General features: G+C 39.8%; 2 protein-coding genes across 2 annotated transcripts in view; one reads left to right on the plus strand and one right to left on the minus strand.

Moving 5' to 3' along the window:
* The window catches only part of Rag1 (recombination activating gene 1), a 36,692-nt gene extending 34,241 nt beyond the window's left edge, over positions 1-2,451 (minus strand). Inside the window, exon 1 of the mRNA XM_013514280.1 lies at positions 144-2,451. The gene's annotated coding sequence lies outside the window, so the exon portion shown is untranslated. The remainder of the gene's footprint in view (positions 1-143) is intronic.
* Positions 1-24,236, plus strand: part of Traf6 (TNF receptor-associated factor 6, E3 ubiquitin protein ligase) — a gene marked incomplete in the record, with an annotated part of 24,590 nt that extends 354 nt beyond the window's left edge. Inside the window, 6 exon segments of the mRNA XM_005384105.2 lie at positions 7,138-7,461; positions 10,968-11,118; positions 12,315-12,473; positions 13,867-13,938; positions 15,991-16,068; positions 17,941-24,236. Of these exon segments, the coding sequence (XP_005384162.1) occupies positions 7,160-7,461; positions 10,968-11,118; positions 12,315-12,473; positions 13,867-13,938; positions 15,991-16,068; positions 17,941-18,810 (1,632 nt within the window).
* Positions 24,237-24,897: the final 661 nt, after the last annotated feature.

The following is a 24,897-nucleotide window of genomic DNA, read 5'->3' on the forward strand; positions in this document are numbered from 1 at the left end:
CTCCGCGCGCGGCCCCGCACCCCGCTCCCCCGGCCCCGCCGCTTCCGCGCCCCTTCCCCGAAAACGGGGCGCCTCCCGGAGGTCCCGCCCCGCGGGGCGCGGAGGGCTCCGATCTTCCAGGAAAGAAAAAAAAACAACTTCACCTTCCCAGCGACTCCCCCTGTCACTGTCATGGGAAAGCTATTTTTAGGTCCCTTGTTGAACTCCGTGCAAGTCCAGGGAGGGAGTTTAAAAAAAAAAAAAAAAAGAATTTGAGATGACACGAGCGTTTCCTCCCCGCCCCTGCCCTCGGTATTTCTAGTGCTCGGTCCAGACCCGGCTTGATAGAGCTGTTCCTAGTATTTGGCTGGAGGGGAACTCCGGCTGAGAGCTGGGGCTGTCTTGAATTTGAACAGAAAGCACCTAAAGTACTAGGAGCTCGGATGTGTGTGTTCGTTTCTGGGTCCGACAGCAGGTTACTGGGTATAGGGCTGCGCGGGTCTGGCAGTGAGAATGATTTGTAAGGAAGTTCTAAGTGGGTTTTGCGAACTAGGCTGCTGACGTTTGATCCCTTCTCCTTTGGCCCTAGGGAAGGTCGGGGGGCTCTGAGGGTTTTTGAGGCTGGGGTGGGGATAAGGACAGTGTGGCCTGTTTTGTGATCGAAGGAAAGACTATTTCAGGCCTTGGTGGCCCACGTGATGGATACGAGGCTCACCCAGACTTCAGCCTTAATACACTAGGTACACTGTAACAGTCGCAGTTTTAAGGTGAGGGCTTCTGTGTGGTCATCTTTGATACCCCCGAGGGCTGATCAATTTTTGACCACTTGGATTGTGAAAGAAATCGTTCCAGTCTTTGCCTCCTCAAAGGGAACGGACAGTGCCTAAGAAGGGAGATGCACTATGAGTTGGGATTCAACATTAAATTACAGTAACTGAACATTTTGTAGCTTCTTGAGCGTGGTAACACATCTGCAGGTCTTCGCGTTGTAGCCACAGATTTTAAGGAGTTGGTGAATCGGTCCTGTTTCTAAAGCTGGTAACACATTGAAGGGATTTTTATTTTCTGGTACATGGTTTTACTTTATGAGGTGTATGTTTACTCATGTTTGAATTTCAGTTGACTTGAAATTGACTCATTCAAGGCATAACGTGTTGATTTCTTTCACTTCACACACTGCACCTTTCTGTCGTTGGCATCTGTTGATCTTAGTGAGTCAAGTTTTAGTGAATTCCTGGACTCCTTTCCTTGCCCTGCAACATGTAACAGTCTTCTCTTTAGTTTATAATGTATCTGCAGATACTCGTTTTGGGAGTTAAGCCATGACTTACGGCAAGGCTAATTCAGATATTCATTTTGCAGCCAAAATAAGTTGGCAGGTGTTACACCTCAGTATTTAAATAAAGTAGTACTTACCACAGTAGATTCCCAGCTACAAAAAGGGAATTGGAATCAAGAAGCTCTTAACATACCGGTTAAGGAACAATTGCAGCTTTGTTCCATCCGCTCCAGTAATTCATGTAGAAAGCCACGGAAATAAGGAGACAAACTGTAAGAAATTTATTTTACAAAAACATACTAATTCTTATTGTAGCTCCTCTTGGGCCTGCCTTTGTAGCACCTTCTGATGTGGTTCCCTATGGCACAGAATAAGATTAAAAAGAATCGCGATAGAGTGTAGTATTTTCTATATGAATCCACGTTGTCTTGTACACCTGTAGCCAACTCCAAGCACTTTCGTTCTTCTCTTAGTGTTACTTAAAATAGCTATTTGTTGTAGTTCAATTAGAAAAATTATTTTCACTTAAGCAATTGCAATATGTAAAAGTAAAAGGAAAAATATTTTAACTTACCTAAAAGAGCATAAACATAAAAATAAAAAACGGCTCTCAGAAATACCACCTGTAGGGCTGGAGATGTAGCTCAGCAGCACAGGCGCCTGCCTGGCAAGCGCAAGGTCCTGAGTTTGATTCCTAGTACCAAAAAAAAAAAAAAATACCACCTTTAGCTTCATTTTCCCTTTGCAGGCTAGTTACGTGAGTATCTGAAGGGGTTTGTCTGAAAGATACACAGTAGGATCAAAACATAGGTGAGTCTTTTAAGTTTAATACAGCAGAAAGCACGTTGCCATTAATACCCCTCAAAACACTTCCCCTTGTTTCTTTCGTGCTTATCTCATCATTTTGCCACTTTCCGAAGCAGTTCTGGAAGTCTTATTTTGTCTTTAGTTGTGGTGTCATGATTGCCTTGCTCTCCTAAAATGATTCAAAGCTTTCACCTTTCGTGGTCATTTGGGGGAAAAGCCAGAAGTCTCATGACGTCAGAGCAGATGAAACAGGTTGTTGTGGACATAAAGATTTTACAGGCCTGCCTTTCCACTGGATGAATTGAAAGCAGCACTCACTGTGTTTGTGATCACACTATAGAGACACAGATGAGGACTTCCAGAACTACTTCAAAAAATGTCTAATGTCTTCTAAGGGTTTTTTTTTTGTTTTGTTTAATGTCTGCTAGGATTTTTTGTTGTTTTGTTTTGTGTTGGAGGACTATACTGGGTACAGTCCTTTTTTTAAAAAAAAAAAAATTTTGAGACAGGGTCTCACTGAGTGGCTAAGTTACCCAGATAGGGCTTGGACTGGGGACCCTCCCTGCCTAGGCCTCCCAGGATGTGAGGACTGTAGGCATGTGATTATCTGTTAGAGTGCCCACTTTAATATCTTACATTATGTTCCCCCAGTGGAGTTTCTTTTAAGGAGTCATGACTAATAGGACAGATTTTCCGAGGAACACATTAGCTATAAAAGGTCTCTTCAAATTTAGTGACCTTCATGTCCTTTGAAGTGGGTAGGAAGAGGACAGTGCATACACAACCAGTAACAATTTTAAACTGAATATGTGGGGCAGAAAAGGTAGACTGAGTTCAGTCATGTTTGTCTTCGTCTTTTAGGGCTACACTGTGGTACCTGGTGTACAACAAAAAATACTCATTTGTCATGAATCATTTTACTAAGAGGTAAAATATACCTAATGTCAGAGATATAGAAAATGAGCTCTCTTTTAGATGCTTGGTGGGAATGAGAATCAGAAAACCTTTTATTTAAATTGGATAACTATCATTATCTGTGATAAAGCTTAAAAAATATATATCCTTTGACCCAACAATTCTATTTCTAGGAAATTTACTTCAAGAAGTGGTTGATACAGTAGTGTACATGGGAAGGGAAATAGCAGAGATATAAACCCTGCTGTGGCGTAGCTGTGTCATTTATCCTCAAGTATAAAGAGTACAAAGAAGGCCTTGTACCCCATCTTAGGGCACATGTGCACAGGGCTGCTCTTTGGCACTGTCTTGCGTTTCTTCCTTTCTCCCAAGCTGCATGATTTTCCCTAGGAGCTCATATTAGAAATAGCAAGGCTTTGGAAGGTATCTGCAACTTTTCACAAATATTGTATGGAAACTAGACATGTGAAACAAAATACCAACTCTACTGGTTCCTTGGAGTTCTATCAATTCAATTTAAAAACGCTGGACAGCTCTTGCAGATGAGAAGGGGCCCAAGAGGTAGAGCGGGGAGAGGAAAGGAAATGAAAAGAATTACAATGTGTTATTTATGGATACTGGCTACCCGCAATGAATTTATCATTATGTGCTGCAAACGTGTACTAATAAAATAAAAAATTAAATTAAAAAGCACACGATAGTAGTTATAGTCAGCACATTAGTGTACTATAATAAAATCAAAGAGAAATAATTCTTCAGTGCTACTTCGTAGGTGCGTTTGTCAAAGCACTGATGAACATGCAGTACAAAGTACACACTTGTAGAGCTGATCACTCTTTGGGTCTGATCTCTGTTATTTATTAATTGGATAATCTTGGGGAAGTTACATAACCCCCTTAAGCTGTGTAGTTCCCACTTTGACAAGTGGGAGCCAATAAAACTAAATAAAATACTATATAAGGCTGTATAAAATAATAATTCAGTCTTACCACCAGGCCGTTCTAAGTGTTTTGCATATGTATTAATACATTTAATCCTTTCAGTAGCTCTCAGGTGAATCCAGTCATTAACCCCATTTTATAGATGAGGAATTTGAAGCACAAAGAAGTTTTAGACCAATGTTATACACCAAATCATGGGAGAAAAGAGTTAAATCTAGATCATCTAGTCTGGCACCTGGTCTCATCACCATTTCACTCTGGCCTTTCCAGCCATAATACTTTGCTGTCCTTTGTAGATGATCTAATGGCACTTTAGTCTTTAAGATAAATAATAAGGTATTTATAGGGATGAAAGGATTGAGGACTGCTGTCTTAATCGTAGATTTGGTAAGATGGGAATCCAAATGTTTACATATTATGAGATAGGCAGGAATAATTTTATACTGTTAACTGGAGGTTTATATTCTGCTTCTAGAACTGTATCTGGCCCATATTAAGAACTTTCCTCAAGTGTAATTATCTAAAATAGAGATATGGCTACAGGGATGTGAATTCATTCAAGACATTAGTTCCTCTGGGAAGTGTCTGTCCATTTCATTTGCCCATGTTGGGGCTGGGGACTTAGCTTAGCAGCACAGCGCCTGCCTGGCAAGCGTGAGGTTGTGAGTTCGATTCGTGGTACCGAATCGAAAAAAAAAAATCATTTGCCCATGTTTTTATTGCATATTTTATTTTGGAGGCTGTGATCCTTTTGAGTTCTTTATATATTCTAGCTATTAGTCTTCTCTCTGAGGGATAGCTGGCAAAATTCTTTTTCTCATTCTATAGGTTGTCTCTTCACTCTTCCTTTGCTGTGCAGTTTTTTAATTTGATAAGGTCTCACTTGTTGGTTCTTATGCAGTTGGGGGTTCTATTTGGAAAGTCCTTGCCTAATCCTATGTCTTCAAGAGTTTTAACTATTTTATCTTCCAGCAGATTATTTCTGTTTTAACATGTAAATCTTTGAACCATTTTGATTTTGGTTAAAGTATGTGGTAAAAGGTACGGGTCTAGATTCTATCTTCTTCAGGTAGATAGCCAAAAGTACAAACTGCTAATAAATACATGAAAAAATATTCAACACTTGTGGCCATTAGAGAAATGAAAATCAAAACAACAGTGAGATGCTACCGTACTCCAGAAGGAATGGCCATCATCAAGAAATCAAATAATAGCAAATGCTGGCCAAGTATCAAGGAAAAAGGAAGAAACCCTTCTCCATTTTTGGCGGGAATGAAAACAGGACAAACCATGAAAATCTATGCAGATTCCTAAAAAAACTAAAGATAGAAATTCCATTCAGCTCAGCTATTCTTGTAGTTATCTTTCTGCAGAGTTAAGGACATCATGTTACGGCAGTACATGCGTACCTGTGTTTACAGCTGTGCAACTCATAATGCCTAAATCTTTGAAGTGGCCCATATACCCATCAGTAGATGAATAGATAAAGAAAATATGACATTTACACACGATGGAGTAGTACCCTGCCATAAAGAAGGATAAATTTAAAGTCATTTGTAAGAAAATGATTGCACCTTGAGAACACAATGTTAAGTGAAGTAAGTCAGGCACACAAGTTTAAATAGTACATTTCTCTTATATGACAAACCCAAAATATATAAATAAGGAGCAAAATAAAAGGTAGATAATAGGAAAATCTTTTGCAAATGGGAAAGAAGTGAAGAGATGGAAGAAGGACAGGAGGGGAAGGGGGTGAAAAAAGAATTACAATGTATTATGCACATGTACCAGCTCCCCACAATAATTGTAACCATTGCATACTGCAAACATGTTCTAATACAAAAACAAGAGTTAAACGTATTTTTATAAAAGATATGTACGTTTACCAACTTCCCATGGGGAATATAATCATTGTGTACTGCAAACGTGTACCAATAAAAATTTCTAAAGACGTTAGCTCCTCATGTAAGAGCCATAAAGGGTTAGAATGTGAAGATATCCCACATGCTCATGAGACCAGTAGTTTCTCACCGGCAAAGAAACCACACTTGTTTTTCCAGTCATTAATAATGAAACAGTCACTTGAGCTGACGGAAGGCAGAGGACATAAAGATACATGTTTTTAATCCCATTCTTGCTATATAGTCAAAATCCTCTCACTGACCCTTTGAACGTCCTGATAGAATTTTAGCTCCAGAAGAAGAAACCAAGATTCAAACAGTCAAGTAACTTGCTGAAAAGCGTACACCCAGTAGGGGCAAGTGAGTACTTGTTGCCTTGTGCACTGCTCCTCCTAGCGCTGTGCTGCTAGCTGTATCATGCCCTTCCGCTCGGAGTGTTTGAGGGAACTTAAGCAACATGACTAAGTTCTTCAGCAGATACTTAGTGAACACCTATTATCTGAAAATCTTGCACTTAATACTGAGGGTACAAAAATGAAAAGTTCCTCACCCACGTCACAGGAAACAGACATGTAAATAGATACTATGATATGGATGAGTATTACAATTGAAGTGCTTTTTCTTTTTTAACCTTAACATTGTCATCCTACGAGATCATGAACTTCTTAAAGGGCCCAGCCTTTATGTGCATTAAGTGATTTGCATAGGCCATGCTATGTAATTCTTGAAGGAGGGAATCAAATAACTTGTAAAATAGTAGTCATGAAGCAAAGCTCAAAACACTTTAAAAATTGTTTTGTAACTGTTATGGTTTGTATCTACATGTGGTGATAGGTGGGGCTTTTCAAAGGTGGTTGGATCCAGGGTGTGTGCTGCTGAGATCAAGGTTGTGATGCTCAGATTGATTTGTGGTGTGATGCTAGAATTGAGGCTGCCCCACCCTGGGTGTGAATGCCACCTGCCCTAAGGGTGGGTAGCCTGGATAAGATAAAAGAGACGGCAAGGGGGTCACTTCTAGTCGATTGCTGCCTTCTGCGTGCTGGGAACTGTTTCTCCTCTGCAATGGCCCTCTGCCATCCCACCCTGCCTTGGAGCCAGCCACGTATGAACTGAAACTTTCGCAGACTGAGCTCAATAAATTTTTCCTCCTTTAACTTTGGGCAAGACTGTGAATAACATTGACACACCTAATACTATAAATGAATTCATGGGTGACTTGCATTGATTAGGTACAAGAATGTGTGTGTGTGTGTGTGTGTGTGTGTGTGTGTTTGCGTTTGCATACTAAAGCATTTTTTCCTTGCTATTTTCACAGAGCAATTGATAAGCGCGTTACTATGAGTCTGTTAAACTGTGAAAACAGCTACGGATCCAGCCAGTCAGAAAGTGACTGCTGTGCTGCCATGGCCAGCTCCTGCAGCGCTGCGGTAAAAGATGACAGTGTGAGCGGGACGACCAGTACCAGCACAGGGAACCTCTCCAGCTCGTTCATGGAAGAGATCCAGGGGTATGATGTCGAGTTCGACCCGCCCCTGGAAAGCAAGTACGAGTGCCCCATCTGCTTGATGGCTCTGCGGGAAGCAGTGCAGACGCCATGTGGCCATAGGTTCTGCAAGGCCTGCATCACCAAATCAATACGGTATGTGGACTTAGGGAAGAGTGGTGGCCGGTGACAGAAACACATGCAAGAACAGTACCATGCAGAACACACATCCCAGTGAGAGTCTTAGACATAAAAAGCTATGGAGGGAAAGGAACAATAGGCAGAAAGTGTTAAACTTCATATACTAGTTCCCACTGTGGTACAAAAAGTGAATTCTGGGGCTGGGGATTTAGCTCAGCAGCAAAAGCGCCTGCCTGGCAAGTGCAAGGTTGTGAGTTCGGTTCCTAGTACCGGAGAAAAAGTGAATTCTCTCTCTTTCCTTCCCCTGATGTGTAGATAAATAAGAAAGCAGATAGCCACTTCTACTCCAAGTGATTTGAATGCATACCAGGGGGTGACTGTCCGCTTTAAGAAAATAATATTTTTAAATATACCTTAAAAGACACTAGTAGAATATGATAATCTCAACTACACAGAGAATGTTTATTCTATAAGTGATCAGTTATTCTGATTTTATCCGTGGTAAAGGTTGTTATTTAATGTCTACTTCCTTTATTTTAAAGAGGACAAAACAATAAAAACAGTGACACACAATTTCAAAACAAGATGATAGGAAATTAATAATAGTTATTCTATTGCATATTGTTATCCTCAAAGTAGGTGCTGAGATTACAGGATATGGCATGCAAAATTGATCGAACAGTAGAAGCACAAACCGTTCCTTTCAGTGAACTAATAGAAATTGGTAGTACAAGTATCTCAGCTATCTTGTGTATGTACATTTATCTATATATACATACCTACATCTATAGATATAGATATGTGTATTTGCTATGAGCACCTGTGAAATAACTAGTACTTTCCAAGCAGGTATTAAGTGAAGGCTCTACCTTCACACTGAGTATATCCATAATCCAGTCTCTCTTCGCTGACTCCAGTATCTGTTCTGAGTCACCACCAACTCTAACTGACCTCCCTACTTCTGCTGTCGCCTTCTGCCTGTCTCATTACAGCATCTAAATGAACCTGTAAAATAAGTGAGACGATGTCATCTCTGCCTAGAACATTGCAGCAGGTGTGTGGGAGTAAAATTCAGAGCCCTAGATAGGCATATAATTAATTTCTGACCTCCCCTCTACTGGGTCTACTCCCTCTCCAAAATCCACTCCTCCTTTGCCATTCATAAACCGTGTCAAGCACACTCCTTCCTTGCTGAGTTGCTTCAGCTGTTCTCTCTGCTCGGAACAGTCTTGCCGTGTCTTACCACCTGAACTCCCTCCAGAATGGCTGAAATGCCACCCCAGCGGGTTCTGTGGCTACCCTGTTTATGCCACAGCACGCCTCTGTCCTGCTTTGTCCAATGTGCCCGGTCTTCTTCACCAGGTTCTACTTTCTCTTCATAGCACTTTTGCCTGCTAAAACACAAGGTAATTTTGTTTGTGTCCCATTGGAGGGTAAGCTTCTTGAGAGCAACAGTTCAGATCTGTTTCATTTCTTGATACTGCCTAAGTGCCAGGAGCAGGCCCTTCCCAACAGGAGGTGGTCAGCAGATGTGGTTGTTTTACCTGAAATACATGGTGTTTCCACAGATCATTCAACTTCATCCCCTGGGAAATAAATACATTTTATTATAACTCAAAAGTAAATGAGCAAAAAAAAAAGAAAAAGGTAAATGAGCAATATTTGTATATGACAAAGCAGTTTGGTATAGAACCGAAAAAAAAAAAAAATTGGGAGGGGAGTTTATGTCCTTCAATAAATAGCCATCTATTATATCAGTGAAATCATTCCTAACTAGGCTAAGTTCTTCTGTGGCTAGTCGTTGGCCTTGTAAGTTTTTATCTTTCAACTTTTACACTAACTTTTCTATAAGACTTAAAATTAAGGTAGCTATACCCTTGCTCTGGATTTGGCTTCCCTGCAGTTATAAGGAAGTGTGTCTGTTTCAGTTTTGGGGGAGAGATTTTGCTCCTGTAGAACTAACAAGATCTGTTTAGAATAGGTTTCTCAGCCTCACCACCACTGATGTTTTGGGCTGGATTGGGTTTTCTTTGTTGTGGAGAATGTCCTGTGTGTTGTGAGACGTTAGCCTGGCCTGTGTCTCCTGGATGCTAGTAGTGTCCACCCTGCCCCCAGGAATGAGACCTACAGTGACTCCTGGGAACAAAATAGCCCCTAGTTGAGGCCACTGGTTTAGGGCAGTGGTCATGAACCTATGGCACGCGTGCCATAACCAACCGTTATTACTGAAAGCTCTAAGAGGTTCACCATCATTGGTTTAGGGTATACCGGAGAGCAGTGGCCAATCTTTTTTCTGTCTAACGATTTTTAGTTATGTTGTAGTTAAACTTTTTTTTTTAAAAAAAGGTCGTATGAATTGTTGACTTTCCTGTAGGTAGAAATATATTTTATCCAGTGTCACCATGCCCAGGAAGGTAGTTCATCTTTAGCAGCTTTTTAATGGCAAAATTTGTCTGAAAGCAGGGAGACAGTGGTGTGAAAAGGAAGTAACTCATAAACAGAAATCCGAGGCTCTCTTCCCACTACCTCCCTCCAAGCTATAAATGGCCGCCTAATTTATGTCTAATGTTCTTGAAGAAGCTGCTCTAAAACTTTTCACCCGTTATAATCATTCAAGGAATCAAAATACATCTCAATTTAATTCCATTTTCTTTTGGGATGGTCAGTAATACTTTGGATAGTGATTTTCACTTACTTTGTTTCCTCCTTTCTCTAGATATACATCACTTTTGGCTTGGGGTATATATTTCATTAAAGTTATTTATTACTTCCTGTGCTATCAGATTGTATTTGACAGTGTACTAATTGTGCAGTCTGAGAAAGGCACCATAAAGATTCCCTGTGTCTCTCACTGTTCTGAGTTGTAAAGCGGCTGGCAGCACTGTTTTTCAGTCACCTTCTGTCTGCCTCAGCAGCCATCACTCTTCAGCACAGAAGAGGCACTCAGGAAGTGTTTGAGTGATTGATTAAGAAAAGGGAAAGGGAAAGGGAGAAGGAAAAGGAAAGTAAGGAAAAGAACCACTCGGAAGTGTGACATAGAGGCCCTGTAACTTCCTGTTACCTGGGGGCACACTAAATATACAAATGAAGGAAACCTTCCTTGCACATGACCTGTCGCAGACCGCACACTTGTGTGAGCCTCACGGGCACTGCAAGTTGGTTAAATCTTCGTGTGACTGAGCAGTGTGCTACAGACGTGTCAGCAGAGGTGTGGTCCATCTTCCTAGGGGACTGCGTAGGTGCTGTCAGGGTGGAGGCCAGCCAGGCTGTCAGTATTCCCATTCCTTACTTTCACCTCATTTTATGCCAATCAAAATACCATTTAATTCAATAAGCACTTGTCATTTTTGAACTGGAATGGATCCCACAGGCTAAAGCGTAAATTCATAAATTATCCATAAAAGAGTTTATTTTGGTGGTGTTATGCGGTACAATGTGTTAACCTTATTTTGTATGATAAAGTCAGTTTTTATCATGGGAGCATTTAAATCAACAAATTGAATGCATCTTGTTGCTTTTAGGGATGCAGGTCACAAATGTCCCGTTGACAATGAAATACTGCTGGAAAATCAGCTATTTCCTGACAATTTTGCAAAACGAGAGATTCTCTCTCTCACGGTCAAGTGTCCAAATGAAGGTTGTTTACACAAGATGGAACTGAGGCATCTGGAGGTATTGAAGTCCTTTCCAAGCTCTTCGCATATATTTGAGACAGTTTCCAGAGAACAGAGATCTCGCTGTGTTAATGGGTGTATTTCTAGTACCTAGACTATAACAACTAGTTTTTAAATTCTTGCTGAATGAATATTAACCCTTTGATTTTTAAATATAAATATAAGAAGAAAGTAGGGATTTTTTATTCAGTTTACTCTGGCTTTTCCTCAGCAATAATAAAGAATCAGTGTTCTACAAATTTGGGGGGTAAGTTTTTATTCTTGTTTTTGTTTGTCTTTGTGAGACATGGTCTTGTTATGCAGTTCAGGCTGGCCTTGAACTCACTTTGTAGCCCAGGCTGGCCTCAAACTTGCAATGATCCTCGTACCTCAGCCTCCCGAGTGCTGGGATCACAGGTGTGCGCACCACACCCGGCCTAGAGGGCAAGTATTATATAGAATAAAACCAATGGAGAGCATTTTAAATTCAGGCGTCACATTTTAATGCAGTAACTTCATTTCTTTCACTGGAAATAGACAGTAAGTCCTATGTAACTATCATGCCAGTGCCCTCCTTGGCCCTTTTTGTTTTTCTAAATTGGGCATTTTATTATAAACTAAATGAAGCACTCCTTTCAGTTAATTTGATATGAACTAAAAGCATCAGATAATACAAGAATATGTTTTTAAATTATAGTAAATCAACTCTTAGTTCGGTGACTTTTACTAGAAATAAATATTTTTAATTATATTTGAAATCAAATGTTTAAGGCAGATTTGCAGTCTGCCTCTTATACTTAGTACTTTCTGAGAAAGTGGCTCTTTTAAAATAGTACTGAGAGCCAGGGTTGTAGCTTAGCGGCACAGCACCTGCCTGGCAAGCGTGAGGTCATGAGTTCAATTCCCAGTACCAAAATAAATAAATAAATTAAATAAAGGAAAGTAATACTGAATTGCTGTTCTGGAAATCTGACCTCCTTCCAATTCTCTTCCCTAATTGAATGTATGAATTTGAGAATTCACATTCTTCATATAAACTTGCAGTCTACACCACTATTTGAAAAATATTCAGTAAGGCCTTCATATTGTGTATAGTAGATAATGTAGTTTTAGTAGCCAATTCTAAAACAGAGAACCATGTATTTTTAGAAGAGATTATCTTCAGAAAACTTTAGGACTGGGGAAGACTAATTGATTATTTTTTCTTTATTGTAGGATCATCAAGCACATTGTGAGTTTGCTCTTATTAATTGTCTCCAATGCCAACGCCCCATTCAAAAATGCCAGCTTAATATTCACATCCTCCAGGATTGTCCAAGGAGACAGGTTTCTTGTGTAAACTGTGCTGTATCCATGGCATTTGAAGAAAAAGAGGCATGTGCTAACTTGGATTTGTTAATTCCGCTGCTTTTTTAAAATCAAGTTTTAATGTATGTTTGAGGGGGTTAGCAGTAGATAAGGTTAGGACTGTAATTGTGATTTTGCATTATTAATTTTTGGAAAATTGATTTTTAAGAAAGAAATGAAAGTTCAATAATTTATTGTAAGTATGGAGTTTATATATGCATATTTTTCTTATAAACATTGTTTATCCTAGTAGCTACGATTGTAGATCTACAGGCAACAAAAGCTGCTGGGAAATGCATTTGCTAGTCAGTTCTCTTATATGTGTGGATCTTAATAACCAAGCTGATTGCAGGCATAAAAATGATTGCTATGTAAGATTTTTACAAAATTATCTTGCAAAAGAAAATGAATTGATACAAAGAATAAGTTAAATCCCATGAAGTATATACCATTGGTGATAATTCATTGTCCTATACACCATACTTACTTTTGAGTGTGTATTTTATACTTACATTAAAAAGTTTACCTTTTAAAAAGAAACGTCATGGTGCCTGACAGCATCAAAAAGATCAGACAGTTATTATTCAGAAATCAAGATATGGAGAAGTTGAATAGTTTTATATTAATGTCAGTGTCAAAACTTGTCATCTAAATTCCAGGCTTTAATCTCTCTCTTTTGTGCTATCTACTAAAATAAACTATGTGTAATTTATATTTTTATCACTAATACTTAGGTACTTCCTTAAACTTTAGTTCTTACTAATTTGTGTTGTGATTTTTCCTTTGATCAAGCATATTATATTTATTATGCTGATAAAATGCTTTAAAAAGCTAACTTGCTAAAAATACAGAGAAATTTTAGTCATGATTAGAAGAAATTAACATCTCTTTGCTAAACTCGAATACATTAGATGGACTGAACGGGTAAGGTTAATTGTTTCTCAGTGCATTGGCTGAACTAAAGTCATTGTATTCTAGAAAACAACATCTGAGAACGGGGAGACCAACTCCTCCCGCTTTAATAATGCATTTCTTTAGTAACTGACAAGAGTTTTAATTAAATTGTCACGCTGCTGCGCAAAACTTTTGGAAGGAGTTTGCCTTTGAAGAATCATAGTGTTAGCAAATGATATCCAAACTAGTCACAGATAGACTGCTTCAGGTTAGAAAACAGTGATTTAGAAATTCTTTTGTAGACTGCCATATTCTTTGAGGGAGCTAGAAGACTGAATGAATCTCATTATTGCACTAGTAAAAGGAAAGAAAATAGCCTTACAAAAGCTGTTCTCACATTTTTGCCGAACACAAATTGATATACTTAATTTATTCATAGTGAAACCAATACTTTTTATAAAAATGGGCTGTTTATACTTCGTTTAATTTTCTCATGCTTGTCTTATATTTCTCTCATAAAATGTAGATCCATGACCAGAACTGCCCTTTGGCAAATGTCATCTGTGAATACTGCCACACCATGCTCATCAGAGAACAGGTATAATGATTCTTTTCCATAAATTAAAAGCTTCAAGATAGCTTAAAGAAGTTAATTTCAATTTTTTAATTGAAAAATTGAATCAGTATAGCAAATGAACACAGGTTGAAACAGTATTGGAATTATAGGACTATACATAAATTTTTTATATAAATTAATATAATTAATATTTTCAAGGAGACAAAACTCCAGTGCTTTTAATTATTTAAAATTCCTAAGTCGTTAACATAGTACTTATGTTTATGTATGTTCATATCCATTAATGTAATTAATAAAAACTTTTGAAAGAATAAAAATCCAGTAATTCTTTAAGCACTTAAAATCCCTAAGTCATTAACATAACACCTACCTTTATGTATCTTTATAAGATCATATTTTAAGATAAGCACAGTTAAATTTTAAGGTAAACACAATTAAATATAAGGGTCCTATTTAAAGAAAGAAAACTTTTCTGTGTGTGTGTACGTATTGGAGGTGGAATCCAGCGCCTTGCACATGCTAGGCAAGTGCTGTACCACTGATGTGCATCCCTGGCCCAAGAAAGAAAAGGCTGAGAAACACATATTTACACACTGTGAAATGAGCTCTTCAGCCTAGCCAGAAAAGTAAGAGAAAACAGTGAAACAGAAGAAAGCAAAGCTGTTCAGTAGCAAAACATTATTTGTAGCTGTGACCCCTGCGGCTAGGGAAGGTTTGCAATTTCCAGCACCTGTGGCCCCTGTCTTGGTTGTCCGTTAGGCCACTGATGGGCTATCATCAGAGCCCATAAATTATGATAGAAAACTGTTTTGATTATGCACAGAGAGAGGAAAATTCCATCTGATTGTTAGCTTCTGACATTTGGAGAGTTTACCCACAAAATATGAGTATTAGTCACCAGAGAGGTTTAGACCCATGAAATCTGCAAACCTGGAGATCACTATTGATTACCTTACTATGTAGAGTAAGCAAAATCTGTCACTTGACTAAACTTTTCCATTTGTCTGTTAACAGAGGCCTTTAGTTTCTTTCCAACAAAGTCTTGACCTGAAGGTGTTAAATTTCTTTTTGCTTAAGGCCCACCTCCTTGGTTTTCCTTTTTGCTATCTTTAATATTTAAAGGAAATCATGCAGCACATTTAAAACCCAGCAGAAATAAACTTTACTTTAGGAAAAAACCCTAGACAAAGCGTCAGAAAACCTAGGCTTTGATCCTGGCTGTACTGTTAACTTGCCCTCTGATCTATACAGCCAAAGTTTAGTACCGCTTTCAAAGCATCCTACGTAGTGGAACTCTGTCTAAAGAATGTGTCTTTGAAGCAGGTTGTGGTGGCACATGCCTAGTAATCCAGCAGACATACAGCAACAGGAGGTTGAGAAAGGAAGAGCACAAGTTTGAGTCCAGCCTGGGCAAGTTAGTGAGACCCTGTCTTAAAAATAGAAACTAAAAAGGGCTAGCTATCTAGATCGGCGTGAAGGCCTTGAGTTTACTGCCCAGTACCACAAAGAATAAGAATGTGTCTTTGATTCCCTGTGTCAAAGCCTGAGGCTTTCCAGAATGTGCTTAAAATACCTTCTAACCTCTCAGTCCCCAAATATCTGAGTTCCATCAGTTTAGCCAGAATATGCCCAGCTTAACAAAAGGTAAGGTGATTTGTGGGAAGTTTGTATAAGGCAAGTAATGAGTCTAGTCAGTGGTTTTAATGCGTGCAGTTGACTGGTGGTCCCTCTTACGTATGCAGTTGTAGTTGTCAGAAGTTGTTCTTTCTTGAAAATACCACTAGAGGGTGCCAGTTGCTATAAGAGGAACAAATTCCTTTTATGAAATGAATGGTATTGAATTTGGAGGCAGATATTAAGAGATTTTCAGAAATGAATATTATTTCAAACTTTGTGGGCTACAGATTTCTGACACAGCTTACTTAGGTTTGCTGCTATGGCCCCAAAACAGCCATTGACACAATACATAGTTTTATTTAGGCAAAATGTAAATTCCTTTTTAAGTGTAATCTCATCAAACTGGAACCTCACGTTCAGGGAATAACAGTTTTTGACCTTCATTCTGATTTTCAGATGCCTACTCACTATGATCTAGATTGTCCTACGGCCCCAATCCCCTGCGCCTTCAGTACTTTTGGTTGCCATGAAAAGGTAAGTTTCTTTTGCTTTTTGTTTTTGTTTTGTTGGGGATTTTTTCTGTTTGAAATATTGAGTATAAATCAAAGATACTCAATTATGTAGGCTAGTGGCGAACACCAGCAAGCACGTGTTTGTGACTGTGTAATGAAGTTGTTGATGCTATGAGCAGACTCAGAGGCTCACTTGGCAATGCCTTAGAGCAGCAGTGGCGAACCTTTCAGTGATACAAACAGCCTGCTGTGGCACACACGTCGTAGGTTCGCCACCACTGCCTCAGAGCGTTTAGGTAGCGTGGTTGGCGGCTAACCCTTGACAGATAGAAAGAAGCTGTCAAAGAAGACCAGTGAGAGTGAGTGAGTATCGAGATTGGGGGACTACAGGTAGGTTTGTTTGTTGTTCAACCAAATAACAGTAGATTTTCCTTGGCCATCTACTGTTGGAATAACTAGACACAAAATGAGGACAGCACGGATGGTGGGGACAGCAGTGAGGACAGATCTGGGAGCCAATACATGCCTCAACAGAGGTCAAAGAGAAGAAACAGGGAAGATCCACGGCCTGTGGAGCTAAGTAGATATGGGAGAAGAGAAGAGGGAGGCATCTAGCATGGTTTCTGGCCTTGGCCCCTGGGTAGGTGGGGAAGGGCCATTCAGAAGCAGAGTGAATACAGAAAACTATAGAGGTAGAGTTTAAAAAAAAAAAAAGTTGCGTTTTAAAGCTATCGAGTTACGAGTTTGAGTTCACCCAGCTGTGGACCATTCAGGTGGAGGTGACTGACATGAAGTGCATCTGTGGTCTTCAGCTCCGAAGAGAAATTGAGACTCAGAATCTTGCTGTGGGAGAGTCATTGTTGTGATAAAGGAAGGTGTGACAGGGATCACAGAGAACAGGTGTGCGCAAGAAAGAGAGGTCGGCCAGGGAAAGGCACCGTGGGTGAGCAGTGTTACAGAAACAGGTGAGCCAGGCAAAACAAAGTGTTATTACGGCTCCAGGTTATCTTCAGGACTAGTGATCAGGAGTGTCACATTTTAGAGAGTGTAGTTGTGCTTTTGCTTTCCTATTACGCTTTTTTAACTTATCTATAATAAGCAGTTAGTTTAAAAGATAGAGTAATATATGATATGATGACATTTTGTGAAAAAATTGGGTGTTATTTGTGTGCATAGAGAAAAAGACCTGAAGGAAATAATATCAAAATCTTAATGAAGCTGGATGAAATAAAATGAAATAAAATAGGTAACTTTTTAAAATCATCCTTTAATTTTTTTCTGTCACGTACAAGAAGTTTTTCATAATAAAAATTGTTACATCATAATTATGTTAGGTGGCAAGTAGGATAATCTTGGTTACCTTCAAATAGTATGGAGAAAGCAGATATTCCAGTTTGGAATGGACTTGTATTATACGTGAGGAAACGGGGACATTACTTTGGTTTTAAAGGAAAAGGGAGAAAATGGTGTTAGTCAGAGGGAAATATAAAATCAGTGGGAGTTTGCCCTTTCTCTAGTGGGCAATATCTTAACAGTTACATTTTGAGGGGAAGGGCGAAGGAAGAGAGTGTGAGGATGAAGGAGGGGCTCACCAGGTGCAGGCACAGGCAGAGCACTGCTCTTGGCCAACACTCGAGTCTGTGTGTACAGACTGATATTTTTGCAGGTGAAAAGGAGATTTAGTGCAGAAAGCTGAGAGTGCTGGTCAGAGAGCATCAGTGTTAGTGAAGAGGCAGGATCATCTCATTGGATCCAGAATCTAGCAAAGGCAAAGACAAAGAGGTAGAAGATCAAGAGAAGCTGCCATGCTCCTTAAAGCATCTTATTTGGCTTGGCCAGGTCTTCTCCCTAGTCCTCAGTGTGGTCCCACCTAAGGTTTGTGCTTGGTTTTTAGATGCAGAGGAATCACTTGGCACGACACCTACAGGAGAACACCCAGTCGCACATGAGAATGCTGGCCCAGGCTGTTCATAGTTTAAACCTTGCTCTAACTCCCGTGCCTCCGCGGGACATGCTGCCGTATGACCCTGCCTCTCTGTCCCGGGCCTCCTCCGGGTGCCACGCAGAGGTCCAGAATTTCCAGGAAACCATTCAACAACTAGAGGGTCGCCTTGTGAGACAGGACCATCAAATCCGGGAGCTGACCGCTAAAATGGAAACTCAGAGTGCCTACGTAAGTGAGCTGAAACGAACTATTCGATCCCTCGAGGACAAAGTCGCGGAAATTGAAGCACAGCAGTGCAATGGGATTTACATTTGGAAGATTGGCAACTTCGGGATGCACTTAAAGTCCCAAGAAGAGGAGAAGCCTGTTGTCATTCATAGCCCGGGATTCTACACAGGCAAACCTGGGTATAAACTGTGCATGCGCCTGCACCTTCAGTTACCGACCGCTCAGCGCTGTGCAAACTACATATCCCTCTTTGTCCACACGATGCAAGGGGAGTATGACAGCCACCTCCCCTGGCCCTTCCAGGGCACGATACGCCTTACAATTCTCGATCAGTCTGAAGCACCGGTAAGGCAAAACCATGAAGAGATAATGGATGCCAAACCAGAGCTGCTTGCCTTCCAGCGGCCCACAATCCCACGGAACCCGAAAGGTTTTGGCTATGTAACGTTCATGCACCTGGAAGCCCTAAGACAGAGAACCTTCATTAAGGATGACACATTACTAGTGCGCTGTGAAGTGTCCACGCGCTTCGACATGGGGGGCCTTCGAAAGGAAGGGTTTCAGGCACGCAGTACTGATGCGGGGGTGTAGCAGCCCTCCATTTGTTTGGAAAGAAGGACTATGGAAAAAGCGCCTTATGTTTGAGAAAAATACGCAAACAGACATAAAGAAACATCGGGGAAGAGCTAGTACCAGTGAATGTTCTCGAAGAGATCACTTGCCACATCTTCCTGTCGCACATATCTAAGGCTGTTTCTCCTGGGGAATCCACATACTTCATACTTTTTCAGAAATGTTACGTTTGAAGTACCTTTGGCAACAGCATCTACTTTGTCAGTGTACCTCTTTGTTGAACTTCCATGGTCATTTGCCCCACTGTGTTTTGGTGTCAAAAACAAAAAACAAACAAACAAAAACCCAGATACGTAGTGCTAAAGCTCAAACCATTGATAATAATGGGTTTTGCTTAAAAAGTGGCTTATTTTTATGGCACTGTATGAGCTATGTTAAATGTGAGATCACTACTGCCTGTACTAGTGCCAGTGGAGGAGTGAGTGCACTGGAAAGTTAAGTTCTCATGTTTTTTTGACCTCCTATGGATTTCAGAGGATTTTAACCAGAATCCTTAGAAACCTGAAGTTCTCATTCACCGTGTTTCTTCCCTCCTGATGTTTACTGATACTCGGGGACTAGTTTAAATCCGGAGTGTGGCCTTCTTGAGTGTAAACATGTTGTCTCTTAAGTAACTTGTGTAAGCGTTTCATCCTGCCTTGCTTACGTATTTCCTGAGGCCACAGAGCGGTATCTTCTCCAGGGTTTATGCTGCTGAGTCCCACATAGCCCCCAGCGGCCCAGCGTTGCTCTGTGCATCCCTTTTGGTGTGTTCAGTAGAGAACAATTCCACAGCCCTGCCGTGTCTTCGGTTTGTTTGGTGCTCCCCAAATCACAAACATAAAAATTAAAAGCGATTGGACTAATTAACCACTGTGACATCTGACTGGTGATAACACTGCCCTCTGGTTTTACTTTGGTGGAATAAAGTTGATTTCCTAAAATGAGATTTTTTTTAAATTTAGGCAGTCTTTGGAGGTACCAGAGAAACCACTAAACCAAGGTTGGAAGTCATAATGGTTATATCACAACACACCCTCGCATGAGTAGGTTGCTCTAGTTCATTAGGTTCCAAGGAGGGTTCTATAGAATGTGTTGAAGTGAGCACATGTTCCTTATAGGGAGAAGAGATTTATGTGCTATTGTGTATTTGTTAAAACCCCATGCATAATAAAATATTATGGTGTCTAGTTTTCAGGTAGTCATATAACTAGTATGATTATTTACAAAGAAGTGAAAGGACCCACCCGCTGCTGTTTTACACAAGATTGTATTCAAAGTGTCTGGTCATGAGAAATGGAATTATATCTCCCAAGAGCCCAAATCAGAACTCCAGCCAGCATTCAAGATCTATCTTAATTTCAAGGGGAAGCTCAGAGTCCTTGTATGTGGAGGGGAGTCTTATTTTCCATTCCAAGTAACTCTAGCAAGTGTCGTTGTGACCTTTCCGTGTATTTCTCTCCCTATCCCCTTCATGCTCTGTCCCGCGTTAAGGCTCTTGCTGTGGTTAGAGAGTGACAGTAAAGGTCAGGAAAAGCCCTTGTTCCCTGCACCGTGTGAATACCACCGGCTCATTACCAGTTACCAGTTTATTTCCTGCCAGGTTGTGCCCCTTAGCTGTTTTTCCCAAACAGCTCCTGAGAATCATTGCAGCACTACCCGCTAAGTAGGGAAGCCTGTGCTGCTGCTATTCCTGTAATTGTTTTTCAGTGAGTAAGTAAATTCCATTTTAAAAGTAAGCAGTAGTCATTTTTGTATGTACACAGAAAAAGCCTGAAAGAAATATCATAAATTACTATGGGTGGCTTATTTTTTGTGCATTCTTGCACTTTTTACATTTTCTGCAATAAACATGTACTTTTATCAGAAAATTCATTGTTGCCAGAAAGCATCAACTTCCCATTTGAAAAAGGAAGTGATATTTAAAAGCTTCCTGGTTAAATTTCTATTAAAAGCCTGTCTCTGCGTGAGGTACTAAGAGGAGTCATTTCCTGCCCTCGTGTTATTTTTATTTATTTATTTATTTTTTGCCAATTCAGAAACCCGAGAACCAGCTTTTTGCCTGACTTTAACTTTTCACAGCTTCAAGCTTCCCATCTGTGAAATACGTTGGACTGAATGTTCCTAAGGTGCCCTCCAACCATAAAATTCTATCTTACGAAATTGAATTTTAACCCCAAGAATGTTGATACTGCCTGTCAAAGAATTGCTTCAGCCTTCTCTCGGCTAACACTGATCTTAGTGTCCATCAGCTGGGGCAGCTCTTCCTTACAGCGAGCAATTTTTATAATTCCCAACCCTCAGCATTTTGTAATAAACCAGTTATTTTACTGTAGTCAGTACTGATGATGATGTGGATACAGAAGAGACCCAGTTGTTCAGCAGTCATTCAAATAGAAAAGTTCTTGATAAAGTGCAACTTGGAATCAAGTCTTAACCTAGAAGCTGGTATCTTCTTTATATTTGAATCTCCTCCCCTATTAAACATGCTACTTTCACCTGTTAAGTCTACAAGCATTTGAGCTGGGAATTATATTCCGTTCACCATCATTTAACATAGTCATCTTTGCCATCGTTAATTTTTTCTAATTGTTTACTGTTTTTCCCCCGTTGTGCAGCCCTATGTTGTAATTCAAACATTTTGCTCTTACAAAACAATTCTGGATGCTTGTTCTTTATTAGTTTATTACTGTCCTTCGTTGCGGCAATAGTGGTTTCCAGCTATACTAAAAATGTAATTTGGCTTTTATTTTGGGGAGGAATAGTACAAAAAAAGTGAATTAGAAGGAAAGGTGGGGTTTTGTTACCCTAATGATGGACAATAGTGATGTTGGGTAATCTCTAGCAGTTAATGTTTATGACGGTATAAATTACTTTCTTGGGTACTGGTTCTATGCCAGTAAGTCTCAGGCAAACTAAGAACCTTCTTATGAATCATGCATGCAATTAGAGTACCTGCTCCTTACCAAGGAGTAATTGCTTGTCATCCCCTTTTCCAGGGATTCCTCAACTCTCTGGTAACCAAAAAACATTTTAATTATTAGATTTTTCTAACCTAAGGCTCTGAAGTACATTTCTTTTACACATACTTGGTTGCTAACACAGCTCTGCTCTTGGCTGTCCTCAATTAAATTCTGTTCATTGTTTTATATAAAATGTCATTAGGTATCTTGTATGTGTCTGATGCCTAGTTCCCTAGAAGCCTTGAGGAAAAAGGAATGGTAATTTATATTTTCTTTTGAAATATTCTTTTTAAATTCTCAGACTCCCACGGTAGCTTGTAGCTAGCTTCACGGGTGCCGTCACTGTATCTTTAAAATGAATTAGCACTTCCAGACTCCCCGTATCCAGGAAGACGGTCTCATGCAAAGAGTGTGAATGTATCTCAGCAAATGGTAACCCAGTGTACAGCTTTCACATTGAGTCGAAGACTGACGCGTGGAAGAAAATGCCTAGTTGTTTCACTAAACATCTCCTATGTGTTAAAGTTCCCCATCTTACCTCTGCCTACAGAGGCCGAGGTCACCATACAATAAAGCTGAAAGATAATTCAAGATCAAAAAAAGGTTTCTGTGGGAAAGGAGATGTGGCATTCCTTCTCCTGTCAAAGTGTATTCTCTGCAGGATGCGAACCCTGCCTGTAAGGCTCTGCTGTGGAAGTTTGTGCCTCTGAGTGGAGCTCATTCCTGCTCACGGAAAGCCCCCAAAGCAGCAGGAACCAGTTTGCTTGCTTGCTGACACCCTAGAGAAGGTAAAGTGTCTGCAGGGCAGGGACGGTGTTCTGGTCATTGATGCATCTCCTGTCCTTGGCACACGCAGACATGTCTTGGAATGCACCCTCAAACACATCATAACATTGAATGAAGGCGAGGGTTGGATCCGACCAGTTTCTTATGTGTGTCATATAACTGACCAGAATGTCATATAACTTCTAGGTTTGCTCAGGCGTAGATGTTACTCTGAACCTTTTCACTCAGCACTTTATCATGAAATTTTTCAGACATGCAGGAAAGTTTAAAACTCCGTGGACATCTGCCACCTAGAAGCTGCAGTAACATTCTACTGTATTTGCTCTCTCATAGATACTGCTTTTAATTAGACTGCAAACTCTGGTTTCTCTTCTCAGTCCTAAAATAATTGAGCAGCTATAAGTGAGTATTCTTAAGTTCTTGGGGTCACTTGCTATATTTGTAACTAGAATGGTAGTTCTCAGTTTAAACTTTTGTGTAAATATTAGGTTGAATTTTTGTCTTATTTATTTTGCCTGAAGGGATATTTTTGTAATGCATTTATTTGAAAGCCCTTCATCAGCTGTGTAGAATATTCTAATGTTATTTTCACACTTGATAAATTAGCCAATTAATTTCTTTGGTGAGAATGTAATTTTGGGCCCATTTTGTTTATATAAGGTTCCAGCAGCTGAAGCAGCTGTGTAATTTAGCATATAAAATACTAAATTAGGAACTAAGAGATAAATTTTACTCCTGAGTGACCATGGGAAAGTCGGTTTTCTTTGTCTTTGATGTTTTATCCACTTGTGGGAGCTAGAATTTGAAATTTAGATATTATTATGTAATGGATAACATTTATTAATGCTTCAATCTATGTTAGAAGCTACTTTCTGAATTCAGACAGGCTTCTTACAGTTTACTGTATGGGAGACTATGGAATGAAAAATTTCAGTTTTTCTGACTTTTGAAAAATTGAAACATCCATTGGTCAAAGTATCTTATCAGAAGACCTTCTGTTGCTCAGAAATTATATTACCATGGAATTTGTAAGTAGACTTCATTATTTATTTGGATTCTGAAAATATATGCTTTATTAGAGAAAGCGGATGTAAAGATGAATATCAGGTGATGGTAATCAGATGGAAAAATTAATGTTCAGTTAAAAGAAGGTTGTATTGAAGGAACAGATTTTTAAAATTATCCAGATTCAGTGTGACCCACACTGGGGAAACCGGCTCCTGTTTTAGCTTTGCCGCAGGCCACCCCTGAGGCGGAGACAGTTGAACTGCAGGGTGGGCAGAGAGGGACAGGAAGTCAGAAGCTGGCTCTGTCTCCCTCTAATAGATAAGTGTGACCTGTGCCTTCTAACCATGTGGTGAATGTGAATTCACATTTATCTCACAAAAGCAGCTGCAGTTTTTACTTTGTGTCTTAGTCTTTGCAAGGATATGACTAAAACAGTGTTCCTTGGATGACATCTTTTTGGACGTAAATATAGAAGAAAACACGCCAAACTGATGTACCTTCTCCCTGCTGTCTATTGTTATTCCCTCGTCAGCCTGTATATTGCAAGAATATCTTTACAAAAAGAATACTCTTGATTAAAATGAAATATCTAGTGAAATACAAACAATATTCCAAGTGGTGTTTAATAAAATAACCAGACTGCTTTGATTTTGTTTTAGTGTTGTTCTGTTTGGGGGACTGTAATGCACTGTATTAAGAAGAACAGTGCCAGGTGCTAGGTTTTATTTGAAATAAAAAGAGCTAATACCTTGCTCAGTCAGGAAATGGTAAGTGAAGATCCATTCTAGTTCTTGGTTTAAGGCCGTGATTTCTATTCTGGGGCCTTTAGGATTACATTTTTTTGAAACACAGGCCTAATGAGAAAGAAAAACTTTCTATAACCACTTTAAGCCCAGTGAGAAAAAGAGGCAACATGAAACCAGCCAACAACGCGCCTTTATTTCTGACAGACAAGACTTCCACACTTCGCAACTCCAGGGCTGTGGCTGTCCCTGTTTTCTCCTTATCAAACTCCACAAATGGGATTGTCCATAAAGGCCACTTCACTGCGGGGCCATTAAAAGGGTTTCAGGAAACTGTCTATGGGGTAACGCATGTCTCTTCTAAAGCAGACTCCACTTCCATGAGTAGGGTACAGAAGCTAGGAAGGTGGCGGGTAAGTGCTTTATAAAATTCCACCTTACTCTTAAACTTCCAAAAGAGAAGTGCTGTTATTCATCTCAGAATAACTAATAATATTTATAGTTTCATTTCATTTTGGGCTTAGCTTCTGAACACTTTATATCTTCTAGTTCATTCTGTGAATGGC

This window comes from Chinchilla lanigera, unplaced genomic scaffold (assembly GCF_000276665.1).
Source record: "Chinchilla lanigera isolate Chin_1 unplaced genomic scaffold, ChiLan1.0 scaffold00021, whole genome shotgun sequence".
NCBI lineage: Eukaryota > Metazoa > Chordata > Mammalia > Rodentia > Chinchillidae > Chinchilla > Chinchilla lanigera.